At 29.6% G+C, this 15,881-nt stretch overlaps 1 protein-coding gene across 7 annotated transcripts in view; it reads right to left on the minus strand.

Annotated features, from left to right (window-relative positions):
* Positions 1–3,569: 3,569 nt before the first annotated feature.
* LOC126760554 (optomotor-blind protein) overlaps positions 3,570–15,881 on the minus strand; it is a 279,713-nt gene continuing 267,401 nt past the window's right edge. For 5 of the 7 annotated variants that reach the window (XM_050476262.1, XM_050476260.1, XM_050476266.1 and 2 more), the window contains 2 exons: positions 6,495–6,751; positions 3,570–6,298 (listed from right to left, as the gene is read on the minus strand). In XM_050476262.1, coding sequence (XP_050332219.1) covers positions 5,382–6,298; positions 6,495–6,751 — 1,174 coding nt within the window. In that variant the 3' untranslated portion in view covers positions 3,570–5,381. The remainder of the gene's footprint in view (positions 6,299–6,494; positions 6,752–15,881) is intronic. The other 2 variants (XM_050476267.1, XM_050476265.1) reach the window with 2 other exon arrangements.

Below are 15,881 nucleotides of genomic sequence, written 5' to 3' on the forward strand. Positions count from 1 at the left end.
CAATACGTATAAAAAAACATTATCATGCAAAAAGAAAACTTAAAAAAGATTTAAGGTGTTGCCAAATTGAAAACTTTTATATTTTTTTTAGATAAAATGAAATGATATAAAAGATATTTACAAAAAAAGAAGTATAATCATGCAAAAACAGAAAACCCAAAGAATTTTTTGGAGTTGCCAGATCGAAAATTTTGATTAATATTTTAGGCAAAATAAATTGGTTGGTATAAAAAATATTTACAAAAAGAGAAAACTTCAATAAATTTTTTGGTGTTGCCAGATTGAAATTTTTGAAAAATTGTGTAGGTAAATTAAATCGATGGGTTAAAATAATATTTACAAAAAACAAAAACACAGAAAAGGATGAAGCTTAAAAATCTTTTAGGTGCTGCCAGATCGAAATATTTGATTTTTTTTAGAATTAAATTTAAAGCAAATTGTATAAAAATAATTTACGAAAAGAAAATCATAATCATTCAGAAAAAGAAAACTTATACACATTTTTTTGTGTTGCCAGATTGAAATTTTTTTAGCAAAATAATTAGTATGTGTCAAAATTATTTACAAACAGAAAACCATAATCACCCAGTAAGAGAAAACTTAAAAAATATATTTTGGTGTTGCCAGATTGAACTTTTTTTTAGTAAAATAATTAGTATGTATAAAAAATATTCACAAAAAGAAAAACATAATCATTCAAAAAGCTAAACCTTAAAAAATATTTTGGTGTTGCCAGATCGGAATTTTCATAATTTTTTTTTAATGTATTAAAAATGAAAATATAAAAAAATTAATAGAAAACTCATTGTTATATTTTTTCCGAATTTTTAAACTACTTTACTAAAATGCTTTTATGTATACGGTCCCTTTCCCATTATCAAAAATAACTATTTACAATCAATGAGTATACGAACAATGCTACTCTAAAAGACAACAAAATTAAATGCACTTCACATATTTCAATTGCCTGCATCCACACTAAGTAGTGTGTGGGTCCTTTGCTCTCACACCCTGTCTTTTGTCACTTCATTGCACATCCCTTCGTGATTACCGCTACACATATCGCATTTATTTTGCTTTTTTGTGTTTGTATTTGTGTCTGTGTTTTGTTTTGATAACTTTATCAACTAAAGTGCATTCGCATATCCACTAAATGCTCTAACCCTCACCTTCCGCACCCTCTTCACGCGCTCTACACTCCACTCTCATGCAATAAATTGTTTATAATTTTTGAAATTGACAGCCGCAGACAATCGCAACACATTGACTGCATATCAAGTCGAAAATCGATGAGGTCCCGATGCGCGCGTGCCATTATCAATGCCACCCCCCAACGAATTAATGAAAGTTAGCCACATTTATAGCCAAGGCACATGTGCCACATGTCACATGCCACACTCTAATACAGCAGTTACACCAGCAGCAGTAAAATATACATACTAGTAGCACTAACGGTCAGCTACGTTTGCAGGGGTCAGCCACTGACCCGACCCTGAGTGACCGAAGCGCATGCTGCTGCGCGTTGTTGCAATTTGTCACAGCCAAAAAAAATTTAGTGTCAATTGCAGTGCTCTAACTGGGGAGTACGCAGGCTGTAACTTTTGTTAGTTTATTGCTGTTATTCGATTTTCATAGCTGTTACAACAACTGATGCTAATCAAACATTTATTGCCGTATTTGAGAGTCACAGCATTTTTCGGTAGTGTGGATAAGAGAGAGATCATTACTGCAGGAGTAAGATAGAGATGCTAATGCTGCGTGGAAATGTTAGTGTTAGGAAGTCAAAATAATTAAAATAAATGCACAATTCTACTATCGAAAAGATAAATAATTGTTAATAAAATATATTTTTGGATAATAATTCCTATTATTTGCCATACAGTCTTGAATTTTAGGTTGGTAAAGAAGCGGGTTATTGAAATATTGAAAAAAAAAATGGATTTTTATGCGGAGAAACGATGCAAGTTCGATAGAAAATAGCAATAGTTGTTAAGAGGTTGGGAAAATTTCAACAGAAATAAATTATTATGTACAACAAGCTCGCTGTTCTGCGGGTAAATATTCTTACTTATCGCCAAACCTTAAGGAAAATTGTAAATACAAACAAGACTAGTGCTGTAGCATATTTTTGGGTTGTGGAACATATGTGGAACGCATGTGGAACTTGTTTAGTTTTTCTACAAAAATATGCGCTATCGATGTTTTAATTGGTTTGAAACTAAAAGTGCAGAAATTACATGTGTATTGCACGTGGAACGAAATTTTGTGTAACTTTTTAATACCTGTCGTCTCTCATGATCATCACTCTCATGATATTTTGCAATTCTCTTACATTTACAATTGTACTCTATTTAACTAAAAATCAGCATTGAATAAAATATTACGATTTTTATGGAGCAGTGATTCAGATTTGTTAAAAAATTACAATTTTAGTAATATTCAATAGTAAACTGCAATAATGTGGCAAGATATTTTTAATTTTATACAGAAACCACGATTTGAAGCTGATTAGTATCATTATTAACTCGAAAATATCATAGAAAATGAAAACTATAAGCCAAGAATGCGATGTAGCACATTTTGTAAGTGTGGGACATGTGTAGATCGTATGTGGAACATGCTTATTTTTTGTAAACAACATGTTTTTTCGACGTTTTAATTAGCTAGAGATTCAAACTGCAAAAAATTCTTGTGGATGACATGTGGATCATATGTGGAACATGCTTAGTTTTTGCAAAAAACATGCGTTTTCAACATTTAAATTAGCTACAATTTTATAACCCAAAAAAGCTTGTGGATCGTATGTGTAACGTATGTTTTATGCATACAATTTTGCATATTTTTAAATATCTAAAATTTTTCTTCTAAGAAATTATGTTTGTTGCAAGTTTTCTCAACATTTTTTTGCATATTTTATCGAAAACCTTTACTAGTTGACGAAATACTTACTTTTCATTTGTTTTCGCTATCCCTTTCCCATTTTTAAAGCGAAAAACTGTATTGTTTTTGTTTTTAATTAATTAATGCTTCATGTAGAAGTGTCTTTATTACTAATCAATATGCATTTATATATAGTTTTATATATGTATGTATAAATTTAATTGTAACTATGTACATTACTGTGAATTTTATATATGTGTATGTATTTATATGCATTTAAATTAGTACATATTAATATTTTTTTTTATTTATATATATATAGCATATTTTTTTTTTAAATTTCATACACTGTGTTCTGCTTTTTTGTTGCTTTCTCGCTTAATTTACTCAAAGGATAAGTGGGACTTTATGCATTTTTACACTAATCAATTTATTTACTTTTTTTTAAATATACATATATAAATTTTATAGGAATTTATAAATATATATGTGTGTATGTACTCTATATACGCTTGTGTTTTTATATATACTACATTTAGGTTTAATTTTTTATAATTTAAAGGGTGGTAATTTCACATACTCGTATTTAAGCTATTGCTGAGAAATTGTTTTTTATTAGTTATTTTATTTTTTTCTTATTTTTTTTTCTTAATTTATTTTACATTCAGCATTTTTCCTGAATTGCTGTGTTATTTTTTTTTTTATTTTTATATTTTGTTAATTACAGTGTGTTCATTTTAAAAAGCGGTTTTCTCGCCATTTTTTACTTTAAACTATTTTAATTTTTTTTCGGTTGTCAACACTAAATTTTTTTATTATATTTTTATGCTTTGTTGCACACCGAAATTCTTAACAGCGCAAAACAAACAAATGTGTAATTTTTAATTAATATTTCAGTGCATTAATTAACTATAATTAATATTGCTTTCCCATTTTGTTTTACAGTGTATTTTTTAAATCATTTGTTGCACTTTTCGGCGAAAAAAGTGTTGTTGTTTATTTTTCACATATTTTTAAAACTTAATTTAACATTTTTAACTAAAAAAATCATTTAAAAACATTATTACATGTAAGTGAGGAACATATTGAACTGTTACAAAAACAAATTATTACCATTTAAAAAATTTAAACTAAATAATACGAGCCTTTACGCCTATTAGTTTTATATTTTAATTTTTTTTAAATTATTTGCAGAAAAAATTACACATTTATACAATGTCCTATGTTAAATTATAATACTCTGAGCGTGTAATGTTGAACGCCACGCCCTCTCCTAAAGCTACTAGGCATTTTTTGGGGGTTTTGGGGGGCAAGTCACTTACATTTGCGGCTAAAGAGAAGTGTTTTTAAATATTTTTCACAGTGCACGTGCGGAACAATTAAGAGAAATGTTATAACATAACTTTTTTTTCAAAATTAAACACAATTATATTTTTATGCAAGTTTCTAAGTAGCAAGAACTAAGTTTTAGTAGTATTTTTAGGTTTTGTTAGAAAAAATTATATTTTTTACACTGAAAGTAACTCTTTGGTTTGAGAACTTAAAAAGTTAACTAAATTTAAAACGCAAAAGTGTACAAAAATCAAAATTGTTTTAGTTATATAATGCTAAACCTATATAATTAACTACATATGTGTGATACAATACTTGCAGAGATAGTTGCTGGTGTAGGCAGACGCGCCAGTTAAACAAAAACATAACTTGAAACAGCTAAAAAATGCTTAAAGCAAATGTAGAACAACAAATACAGTGTGGAACGTATGTGGATTATATGTGGAACATAACTTTTTGTGTTGCTTTCAACGAAGTTTTAAAGAAGTATTAAAAAATAAAGTCTTTGCGTGCAAAAATATGTTAAATTTGTGTGGATGCTATGTGGAACGTAAGCAAAAAATTTAATATGTGCACAGAATTCAATAGATATTCTTGTAACGTTCAGTGTAACAACTAAATCGCACGTAACACATGCAGTACAGCATTGGTATGTGATGAAAATTCGAAACAAACCGTTATACGCCACCTTTTACGAAACAAGCATACATTGTTAAGCTTGCCGTCACATTGCTTCTATTTAACTGCCGCATTTCTGCACGAAAATACTCTTTTTAGTAAACATTTGTGTATGGATCATATGTGGAACATAGTTTTAAACAAGTAGATAAACGCTTTTAGGCTTATTTGTTATACTACTTAAGCTAAATTTACATACGTACTTATTATTATATACATATGAGAGACAAGTAAATGTGCATTGGCGGTAGAGGCTTAGACTGTGACACTACACTCTAGCCTTAGCCTAGTAGCCTAACAAGCAATTGACATATTTTTGTCGCAGTGCAGTTTTTTGACTGCCATTTTGTTAGCTGCATTGCCACCGCGTTCATATGCGCGTAGGCTCCTTTGTAAGCCCACTAAAGCAACAGGAAAACCTGCTCTTGCGGTCACACATCGTCGAGATCGATGACGGACGAACGGTCGTTATCGTCTCGATCAAACAAATGTCACTGATCCACCTGTGTTGGTGTCTTGCGTTGCAGCTCCTCTAAAGCGCCGCTAACCAGCGCACCAATACCAATACCCATGCCTACACCAGCGCTGCTGCCACTACCATTGTGTTGCACTTCCAGTCCGTTGACCATTTTCTCGATACTCTTCAGCTCTGAGGGTGAATTCTGCCGCTTCAGCAGTGATGGTGGCGTCGTTGGCGACATAGAAATCGGACGCGTCGGCGGCGAGTTGGATGAGGCACGTGGACGTGGACTGGAGCTCAAACTGCGCGGTCCATTTTCTATACTGCTACCGGGACCGCTACTACCGGGTCCCAGTGTGGAGGCATCTCCAGCGCCTGACGGGCCGCCGCGATTCGCATTCGAACCAGGCGTAACAGCATCAAAGGCAGAACCCAAACTGCCAGGCAAGCTGTATGGCGAGAAGCGATGTCCCTTGAGTCCCTGCAGCGGTGAGACGGGCGTATGTCCTGAGTAGTGTCCGAATAAGGCGGGATGTTGTGCGGCGAGCGCCAATTGCGCATTGAACAGCAAGCCCGGATTGAGACTGGCCGGATTCATGGCGGCGGCCGCAGCTGCCTGATTGTGTAGCAGCCCCAGATGCGGTGGCGGATAGAGGCCATGTGGATAGAGGTAAGGCAACAGATGCGGCGACGGGTGTATCGGTGGGCCCACCGAAATGTTCGGTGAGGGATATGCGCCAGCTGCATTTAAACCACCAGCAGCGCCTTCTTTCGGACTGCCCGAGGAGGTGGGTCGGAATGCGCCACCCGTGCTGCCGCCCACACTCTCCGAACAGCTCGAATCGCTGCCATCACGTTCGACATCGTCGGATTGTAGGCGACGACGTAGAGCTTCTTCGTTCGCATGATCGCCGGCACCGGCCAAATGGTTGAACCAGGCTGCAAGGGCTTTAAATTGGTTAGAAAAATGGAATAGATTAAATTAAATAAACAAAAAATGGCGGTAATGAGAAAATAAATGTGTGAGTTGAAGCGTGCGTAATACTAGCGTAAAAATGTGGATGCGCGATCCGAAGTGAGCTAAGCTCTCTTCTGATCTTACTTCAAGCATATATTTGTGTAATATACTTTTATTTAGACCTACCGGATTGCTGATGCGCATGCATCTGTTGCAACGAATGACTCAAAGGCAATAGTGGGCTCTGCGGCGGTCCGACCACATCCAACAGCTTGTCCTCGTCGTCCGCCTGATTGTCGTGTAGCGCCGCATGCGGATGCAAGTGATGCGGTGGCCGACCGGTATGTCCCAAATGCAGTGGCGCACGTGAGCTGCTGACATGTGTCGGATTCAGTTTGTCCGAATCGGACCCGCGATTGGACATGAGGGCTTGCCTGTAACAACAGTTGGTAGAATGGCAAAAAACTAATTAGAATATCCAAGTACAAGTTAACTTAGCTAGATTTATGTATAAATATGGTGTTCAAAAAGAGAGGTTCAGATTCTGAGAGATCTTATGAGGAGTCTTCTTTCATCAGTGTTTAATTTGTTGATTAAAAGAAATAATCTACCACTGAAGCGTCAAATATCACATCTTTTGACTAATTTCTGAGATACAAACCCCCAAGTGATATCTCTCGGAAAACTGAGAAAGAGAGACCCAGAATGTTTGATATTGAGATAGCGAGAGACACGGCGGCTTATGTGGAAGACGAGAGAGGCATATAAATATATTTGTATAGAAAAGAGACACAGAAATTTAGAGAGAGAAAAAGTTAGAACTATAAATAGAAAAAGAGATGCATGGAGAGACAGTCGATTAAAGGGAGAGACGAAAACTGGTACTAGATAGTTGGAGGCATACTAACACGCAGAGAGGTAGATGTTGTGAATGGGAGACACACAGAGAAGTAGAAAGAGGCAGGGAGAGGCAAATAAATTATTGTATGCAGAAAGATATAATGAGTTTAAGAAATACAAGGTAATGAGAGAGAGAGATCGGGAGGTATAGGTAAAAATACACATATAGAAATACAAAAAGATAGAGAGAAAGAGTTTCAGTAATACAGATGGAGAGATAGATATTGAAGAATAGCAAGAGAAAGACTTAAAAATATAAGGAGATAGATTTCGAGGGACTCCGAAACTTAGATCGATAGAGAGGGAGACCTATGGAAATACATATGTATATATAGAAGGAGAGAGAGAGAGAGAACACACACCCGAAATATAAGAGAGAGGCACACAGAAAGATAGCTAGAGAGAAAGAGAGAAACTTAAAAAGATAGATGAATGGATTGACTCAGAAAGAGCGACATCGACTATAAAGGAATAGAGAGAGAGCGCTGATAAAATACTGCTGGTACAGCTTTTTAATAACTCATTTTGGCTTATTAGAAAGCTAGACTTCCTCAATTTTGAGAATTTTCCTGCACTTCCACTTCAAAGACACCTGCACCACCCAAAACAATCGACACCCTATAATCTTCCAAAGAGTACTTTGCTGCAGTAATTAGCTGGCATTACAACAAATCAAAAATAATCCGCTAAACACAATCAGACGCTGCTCGAAAACACTTAAGCTCCCCCGCCACAACAGCTGACAGCTTATAAGTCACTGACACCAGTGTGTCACAAAAGTATGCGCACAATGAGTGCAAAGTGTATGGCATTATTGCCATTGTAGAGCAAATAAAGTGGATGCGGCAGGAGATTGCTGGTACAGTGGCGACACCAATACAGTTATGTGTGCATGCATGTATGTGCGTGTTTATATAGATACCGTTATTTATGTTGTGTGTGCGATTTTTGTGTGAAAGGGTTGCATGTATTCGTTTGTAGTGTATATTTTTGATTGCCCGCCACTTAGTTATGACAAATTTTTCTAGCTGCGCTGCAAAAAGGGTGCGATTGTTTGACAAATATGCGTGTAGCGGCTTTGTAGAAGGCTCTGATTTCTTTTTCGTTTATTTTTGCTTTATGAATAGCACTTCAGGGACGGCTTGCCTTTGACTCGATATGGGTTTCGAGCAAATAAGACGCATTAAACGCCGAACAGTGGCGAGAGTAGAGCTGTGATGAGAAAAATAAGCTTGTATATATGTATGTGTATGCTTGTATGTGTTTTTGTGCGTGTATGTATGTTGCCACAAATGAAAACATTAAGCATTAAGGACATTAGTAATCTAGGATAAACGTTACAAATGCTTGCAATAAGGGCAATTTCGAAGCAGCACGCGGATATATAATATATATGTATGTATATGGATACGTATATACTATGTATATGCTTAGATAAAACAAGAAAAAAGTTAACTACGACTGCACCGAAGCCATAATACACTACACGAATAAAATAGTTTCCATACAAAACTTGATTGCGATTGCTCACTTTGTATGGCAGCTATATGCTATAGTTGTCCGATCTGAACAATTTCTTGAAATATTGTAGAGTTGCGTTGAAAAATAATCTACGGAAAATTTTGTGAAGATATCTTTTCAAATAAAAAACTTTTCTATACAAAAATTTGATTGCGGTTGCTCACTTTGTATGACAGCTATATGCTATAGTGATCCGATATGAACAATTTCTTGAGGTATTGTAGTGTTGCTTTCAAAAATAATCCATGCAAAATTTCGTGCAGCTATCTCTTCGAATAAAAAAGTTTTCCATATAAAAACTTGATTTTGCTTGGTCACTTTGTATGGCAGCTATATGTTATAGTAATCCGATATGAACAATTTCTTGAGATGTTGTAGTGTTGCTTTTGAAAATAATCCGTGCAAATTTTCGTGCAGCTATCTCTTCGAATAAAAAAGTTTTCCATACAAAAACTTGATTTCGGTCACTAACTTTGTATGGCAGCTATATGCTATATTGATCCGATCTAAACAATTTTTTGGTAGATTGTAGCATTATCTAGGAAAATATTTAATGTCAAGTTTTATAAAGATATCTCTTTAAATAATCGAGTTTTTCATATAAAGACTTGATTCCGATCGTTCAGTTTGTATGGTAGCTATATACTATAGTGATCAGAGATCGGCGGTTTCGACAAATGAGTAGCTTCTTAGAAAAAAAACAACGTGTGCAAAATTTTAGATCTATATCTCAAAAATTGAGGAACTTGTCGCATATATACAGATAGACCGACAGACAGATAAAATATAGTTAAATTGTGTCTTATATATTTTATAGCGTCTCTGACATTTTCTGCTGGGTATTACTAACTTCATGGCAAACTTAATAAACCTTGTTTAGGGTATTAAACATATAAAGGTCTATGACATACCATAAACAATATCGAAATTCATACAAATTCATTAGCGTGCAGGAAATTCGGCGTCAAAGCAGTTTAGGGTGGCTGCAAAACGCAGTTACAATCAAAATAATATTAATGATTATGTTGTTGTTGATGCTGTTACACCTATTACTGTTAATGTGCTGTGTGTTGTTGTTATTGCTGCACTTCAGTGTAAATTACTCGCAGTGTTGCCATTGCTACGCAGTAACCCTTTCAAGCGCCTGGCAGCGCGCTTTTAGAGTTATGCTTTTCTCACACACACACACACATGCATATACACAAACATAGCCACACATTAGTTATGAAAATATTTGCGATTTCTATCGCCCAAACGACGGGTGACAAATAATTGCACGAAAAATGCCTGCGTTAATTGTTGCGGCTTGCGGTTGTAGTCGGCTGCTGGCGGTCGGTATGCCGATTAGGGTATGGCAATGATGCCAGGAAACGGCGTAAATGAAGTGCTTAAAAAGTTGTGAATGGAGAGTAACGGAAGTCAGCGCTGGGCAGGTGAGAAAGCGCTTTGAAGGAGGCGATTAGAAATAATTTCAGTTTTTCATTTTGGGGGATTAATTGTTTTCCCCCTTAAATTAATCAAAATAATTGTGGGATTTAGTGGTTGAATGCTGAAATGCTTTGTTTGTCTTTTTGATGTGTGCCTTTTACAAATTATATTATTTTAAAATACTATAAAACCAGTATTGGTTTTAAATTTTTGTTGCGATTGTTTTAAATTTATTTTTTGAATTTTCGTTTTATTCAAATTTATGTTCCCTAATTACACTTAATATAATTTTTAATTTATTTTTTTCGTAATTTTTTTATTTTTGAATTTTTTATTTTAATTGAAAAACTTTTTTTCAACATTTTGAGGGAAAATTTCAAATTTATGTTTTCTTGATTTTTTAATATTTTATTTTTTTATTTTCATTGAAAATTTTTTTTTAACATTTTGAGGGAAATTTTAAAATTTATGTCTTTCTCGAGTTTTTTAGTATTTTAATTTTTTATTTTCATTGAAAATTTTGTTTTCAACATTTTGGGAGAAAATTTCAAATTTTTATATTTCTTAAATCTTTTATATACAAATTTTTTATTCTAATAGAGAAAATTTTTTTCAACTTATTCAGGGAAATTTTCAATTTTATATTTTTAATTTAATTTTTTTTATTTATATACATATGTAAATACATACATATGTATATTATTTTAATTTTTAAGTTTTTTTTGGAAGAAAATTTTGAAACATATATTTTTTCATATTTTTTTTTAATATTTAAATTTTTTATTTTAATTGAAAACTTTTTTCAACATTTTGAGATAAAAAATTTATATTTTTTCGTAATTTTTTAATTTTTATATATTATATTTGTTAAATAATCAATTTTTTTATTTTTACATTTATATATTTTAACTTAATTTTTTTTTTATATATTTATTATTTTAATTTCCAATTTTTTTTATTTTTCGGAAAAAAAAATTCAAATTTATATTTTTCTTGATTTGTTTAATATTTTATTTTTTATTTTAATTGAAAAACTTTTTCTCAATATTTTGAGCGAAAATTTCAAATTTATGTTTTTCTTGATTTTTTTTAATATTTCAATTTTTTATTTTCATTGAAATTTTTTTTTTTTAATATTTTGCGATAAAATTTCAAATTTATATTTTTTTATTTTTAACTTTATATATTTTAATTTAATTGTTTTGTTTATATTTATTATTTTAATTTCCAATTTTTTTAATTTTTGGAAGGGAAATTTCAAATATATTTTTCTTGATTTTTTAATATTTTAAATTTTTTATTTTAATTGAAAAACTTTTTCTCAATATTTTGAGCGCAAATTTCTAATTTATGTTTCTCTTGATTTTTTTAATATTTTAATTTTTTATTTTCATTGAATTTTTTTTTTTATTATTATGCGATAAAATTTCAATTTTTTTTTATTTTTAACTTTATATATTTTAATTTAATTTTTTTTTTGTTTATATTTATTATTTTAATTTTCAATATTTTTTTATTTTTTGGAAGGAAAATTTCAAATTTATATTTTTTCTTAATTTTTTTGATTTTAAGTTTTTTATTTTAATTGAGAAATTTTTGTTCAACATTTTGAGGAAAATTTACAAATTTCTATTTTTCTTGATTTTTTTAATATGTAAATTTTTTTTTTATTTTTTTTAATTTTAATGGAAAAATTTTTTTTCAACATTTTGGTAGAAGATTTCAAAATCATATTTGCTATTTTATTTATTTTTATTTTTTGATTTATTTTTATTTATTTTTATGCATATATTTTAATTTAATTACTTTATTTATATTTTTTTTTACTTTTATTTTTTTTTTTTTTTTTGGAAGGAAAATTTTAAATTTATATTTTCTAATTTATTGTATCTTCATTTTATCTGCGATTATGCGATTAATTCAAGTTTATATATTTTGATTAATTTTTGTTTTAATTTTTAACTTTACATATTTTAATAAAATTTCTTTTATTTAATTTTTTTTTGGATATTTTGCTGGAAAATTTTTATTTTTTTCTTAATTTTTTTAATAATAATTGATTAGAATGCTTGGAGCAATTATTTTAATTTTAAATTTTTTTGTATTAAGTAAATTTGTTTTTAATTTTTGACTAATTTATCTAATATTTATTGTTTTGAAATGTTTTAATCGATTGCTTAATTTTTTTTATTTTGGCTTATTTTAATTTTTTTAATTTTTTTTTTTTTTTTTTTTTTTTTTTTTTTTTAATATTTTTTAATTTTTTTAATTATATTTAATTTTTTTTTATTAATATTTAGTTTTATATCAAGTTTTGAATATATTTTGAAGCGATTATTGCTACTTTTTTATTCCACTGAAAACTGTAATTTTTTTTATTGAGTAGTCATTAAACTAAACTTGGAAATATACGCTGAAAGCTCGACGGAGCACTCAATGAAGACAATGTTATGATGCTGAATATGTCTTAACGCCAACTAGGCATGCTACCTTGCCTCAACAGCAGCAGCTTCAAGCAATAAAATGAATTATTTTATATCAGAAAAAATGTCACAAAAATAATGAAATGAATTAAAGGCTTGAAAAATCTGTTGTAAAGCAGCAAGAAAGCCACAAAAAGTGAGGCTGAAAGGCGCCTGCAACGCAATTAAGGAAACGCTAATTGGTGGCATTTAAACTTTCCGCTTGCCGCGTAGAGAAAGTTGCAAAATGCCACTTACAGTTGCGCCACCGCAGCCACCAACCCTTTGTGAGTGTGGAGAGTGAGAGCCTTTGTATGTGTGTGCGTATATAATTGTGTCTGTGTGCTTGTGAAATCGCAACTGTCAGGCGACAAATGCAGCATCAGCAGGAAAACACACCGAGCGAAAGGCAAACTATAAAGACGCACAAAGAAAGCGCGCAAAAGGAGTAAACAGTGTGGCGCTGCGACGGCGCAGCTGATTGTGCGCACAAAAGAAAAGCCACCGAGCGATAAAAATGCATTTCAGCCAACGCCCGCGGCTATTTACAGCCAAGTCGTGGCGAGTAAGCGCTGAGAAGCGACGTGATTAAGGGCAACAAAAGGATTACGGTGGAGGGGGGAGTGTGTGTGGCAAAGGAGTACGGTAGCAAATTGGCTGCATAAACAATGTATGCTTTCGACAAAGAAAAAAACAGCGTTTGGGCGCAAATGAGGTTCGCATGCTGCGCGGCAAAGCGTTTTTCGCAAACTCCAAAAACAAATTTTACAAAAAAAAAATGTGAATAAATTGCAAAAAGCATTGGAAATGAAATGTTGCGAAAGTAGTGTTGGTCTATTATAGGCAAAGGGGTGTGCAGCGCAAACAAAGGCACGGAAATGATCATTTAAATGTGTTGCCAACAGCACACACGGTGGTCCGCTGGGGTAGTGTGTGAATTTTCTTAGAAGGGAGCATGTGTTTAAATATTTGCATTTGGTTTGTGGCGCAGAAAATAATTTTTTTTTGTAGCAGTTAGAGGAAAGAGACTTTGAATGTTTTTTAATCATTTTTTTCTGTAGCTTTTGATATTATACATATGTATGTATGTATGTACAAAATTATTATTTTTATATGAAAAAAAATGTTATGGAAAAAATTTTTTGTTTTATCAAAAATTATAAAATTTAATAAAATAACAAAAATGATTTTTAAATTATTTTTTTCTAAACCATACTTTTTTGTTGTTGATTTGTTTTATTTACAAAAATATATTTCAAAAAATAAAAAAAAACATATGCTTTAAAAAAATTTTCGGAAATTATTTTTGGAATAATTTTTTTTGCAAATTGTTTTTTTGTTTTATTAAAACTTTTAATTTATTTAATATTTTTAAACCAGAGAAAAATATTCAGATAAATATTTTTTTTAATTTTTATATAATTTTTTGTTTAATTAAAATACATTTTTTTAAATAAATATGTATATATATTTTTTTAATTTTTTATATATGATGAAAGTATATAGTTTTTATATCATATCTACATACATATATAGTATTATGTGGTATAATTTTTTTATATTTACTTTTCTTATTTTGGTTTTTTTTCAATTCTAACTAAATTTAAATTTTTTTTTAAATTCCTAGATTTTTTTATTTTAATTTTTGTTTCTAAGTATGTTTTTTTTTGTTTTATTCAATAAAAATTTATTGATATATTTTTAAACTTTTTCTAAATTTCTTTTTACACATAATTTATATGTATTTTTTATTTTTTCTTGTAAATAATACTTTTTTTTACTTTTTTATTTTATTTTTATGAATTTTAGCTTAATTTAATTTTTTTTAAATATTTAAAATTTTTTGTATTATAATTTTTCTTTCTTAGTAAGTTTTTTTGTTTTATTCAGAATTAAAATTACTTTATAGTTTTATTATTTTTTTTAATATATTTTTACGCATAATTATAATGTATTTTTTATATATGTATATTTATTTTTAAATTATTCATTTTAATTAACTTTTGTTATTTTATATATATTTCTTTTAATTTTATCTTTTTTAATTTTTTTAAAATTATCTATATTTTTTTTTATAATTTATTAAAAATATTTTTTGAAATAATTTTTTTTATGTATCATATTTTGACTTAAAAATTTATTAAAAATAGTTTTTTTAATTAAATTTTTTTATATATCATATTTTGACTTAAAAAAATAATTTTTTATAAGTTATTTTTAATATATTTTTTTTAAATAATTTTTTTTAATAATATTTTTGAATAATTTTTTTCTGAAAAATTTTGTTAATTGTCTTTAAAAATAAACGTTCCTGTCAATTTTCAGTGTTTTAAAGTAGTAATTAAAAATAAAATAAATATTATTGTTGTTTTGTTTAAAGTAATTATTCAAAAACCATTGTTTGTATGTATATAACCGAAAAAAAAAATAAATTTCTATTAGCCTTAATTTTTTTTCTTCTTACTTTTTTTATTTATTTGATTTTTTATTTTTTTAAAAATAATTTATTTTTTTTTTATTTATTTACTTTTTTTTAATTTTTTAAATTAATTTTAATTTTTAGTTTTTTTTTTTAATATCTTTAATTTCATTTTAATTTATTTAATTTTGTTTGTAATTTTTTTAATTAATTATAATTTTTCTTAATTTTAGTTTTTTGTAATTTATTTATTTTTTTTTTAAATTGTTTAATTTTATTTTAATTGATTTAATTTTTTTTAATTAAAATTTTTTTAATGTATTTAATTTTGTTTTAATATTTAAATTTTTCTGAAATTTATTTATTTTTTTTTTAATTTTTATTTCTTTTAAATTTTTTTTTTCTAATTAATTTAATTTTTTTATTTAATGTAATTTTTTTTGTAATATTTTTTTGTCTTTAAATTTGTTTTTATTGTTTTACGAATTCTCATTGTGTTTTATTTTTACCCTTCACCTCTATAGTTGTAGTGCTTTTTTGGGCAGCTTTGTCAAAAACAGTCATTTTGACCCAGGTGTCGCTGGCGGGTTAATTGTGCCTTGAAATAGTTTTCTAAAATTTCTCATATATACACAAAAATGCATCATGTATCTAAATTTGGATACAAAAAATGTCTTGGCAGCAATAAAAACAGCAATAATCACTAATCACAAGCCAAGCGGCAGGCTATAATCGGCTTATTGTAAAACAATTTCGCACAATTTAAATGAAAATTGCAAATTGTGGGTATTGCCGTGCGCCCAAATGCCGTTATATTGCATGCCTTTGCCAAAAACTACCAGC

The sequence above is a fragment of the Bactrocera neohumeralis genome, chromosome 5 (assembly GCF_024586455.1).
Source record: "Bactrocera neohumeralis isolate Rockhampton chromosome 5, APGP_CSIRO_Bneo_wtdbg2-racon-allhic-juicebox.fasta_v2, whole genome shotgun sequence".
NCBI classification, from domain to species: domain Eukaryota; kingdom Metazoa; phylum Arthropoda; class Insecta; order Diptera; family Tephritidae; genus Bactrocera; species Bactrocera neohumeralis.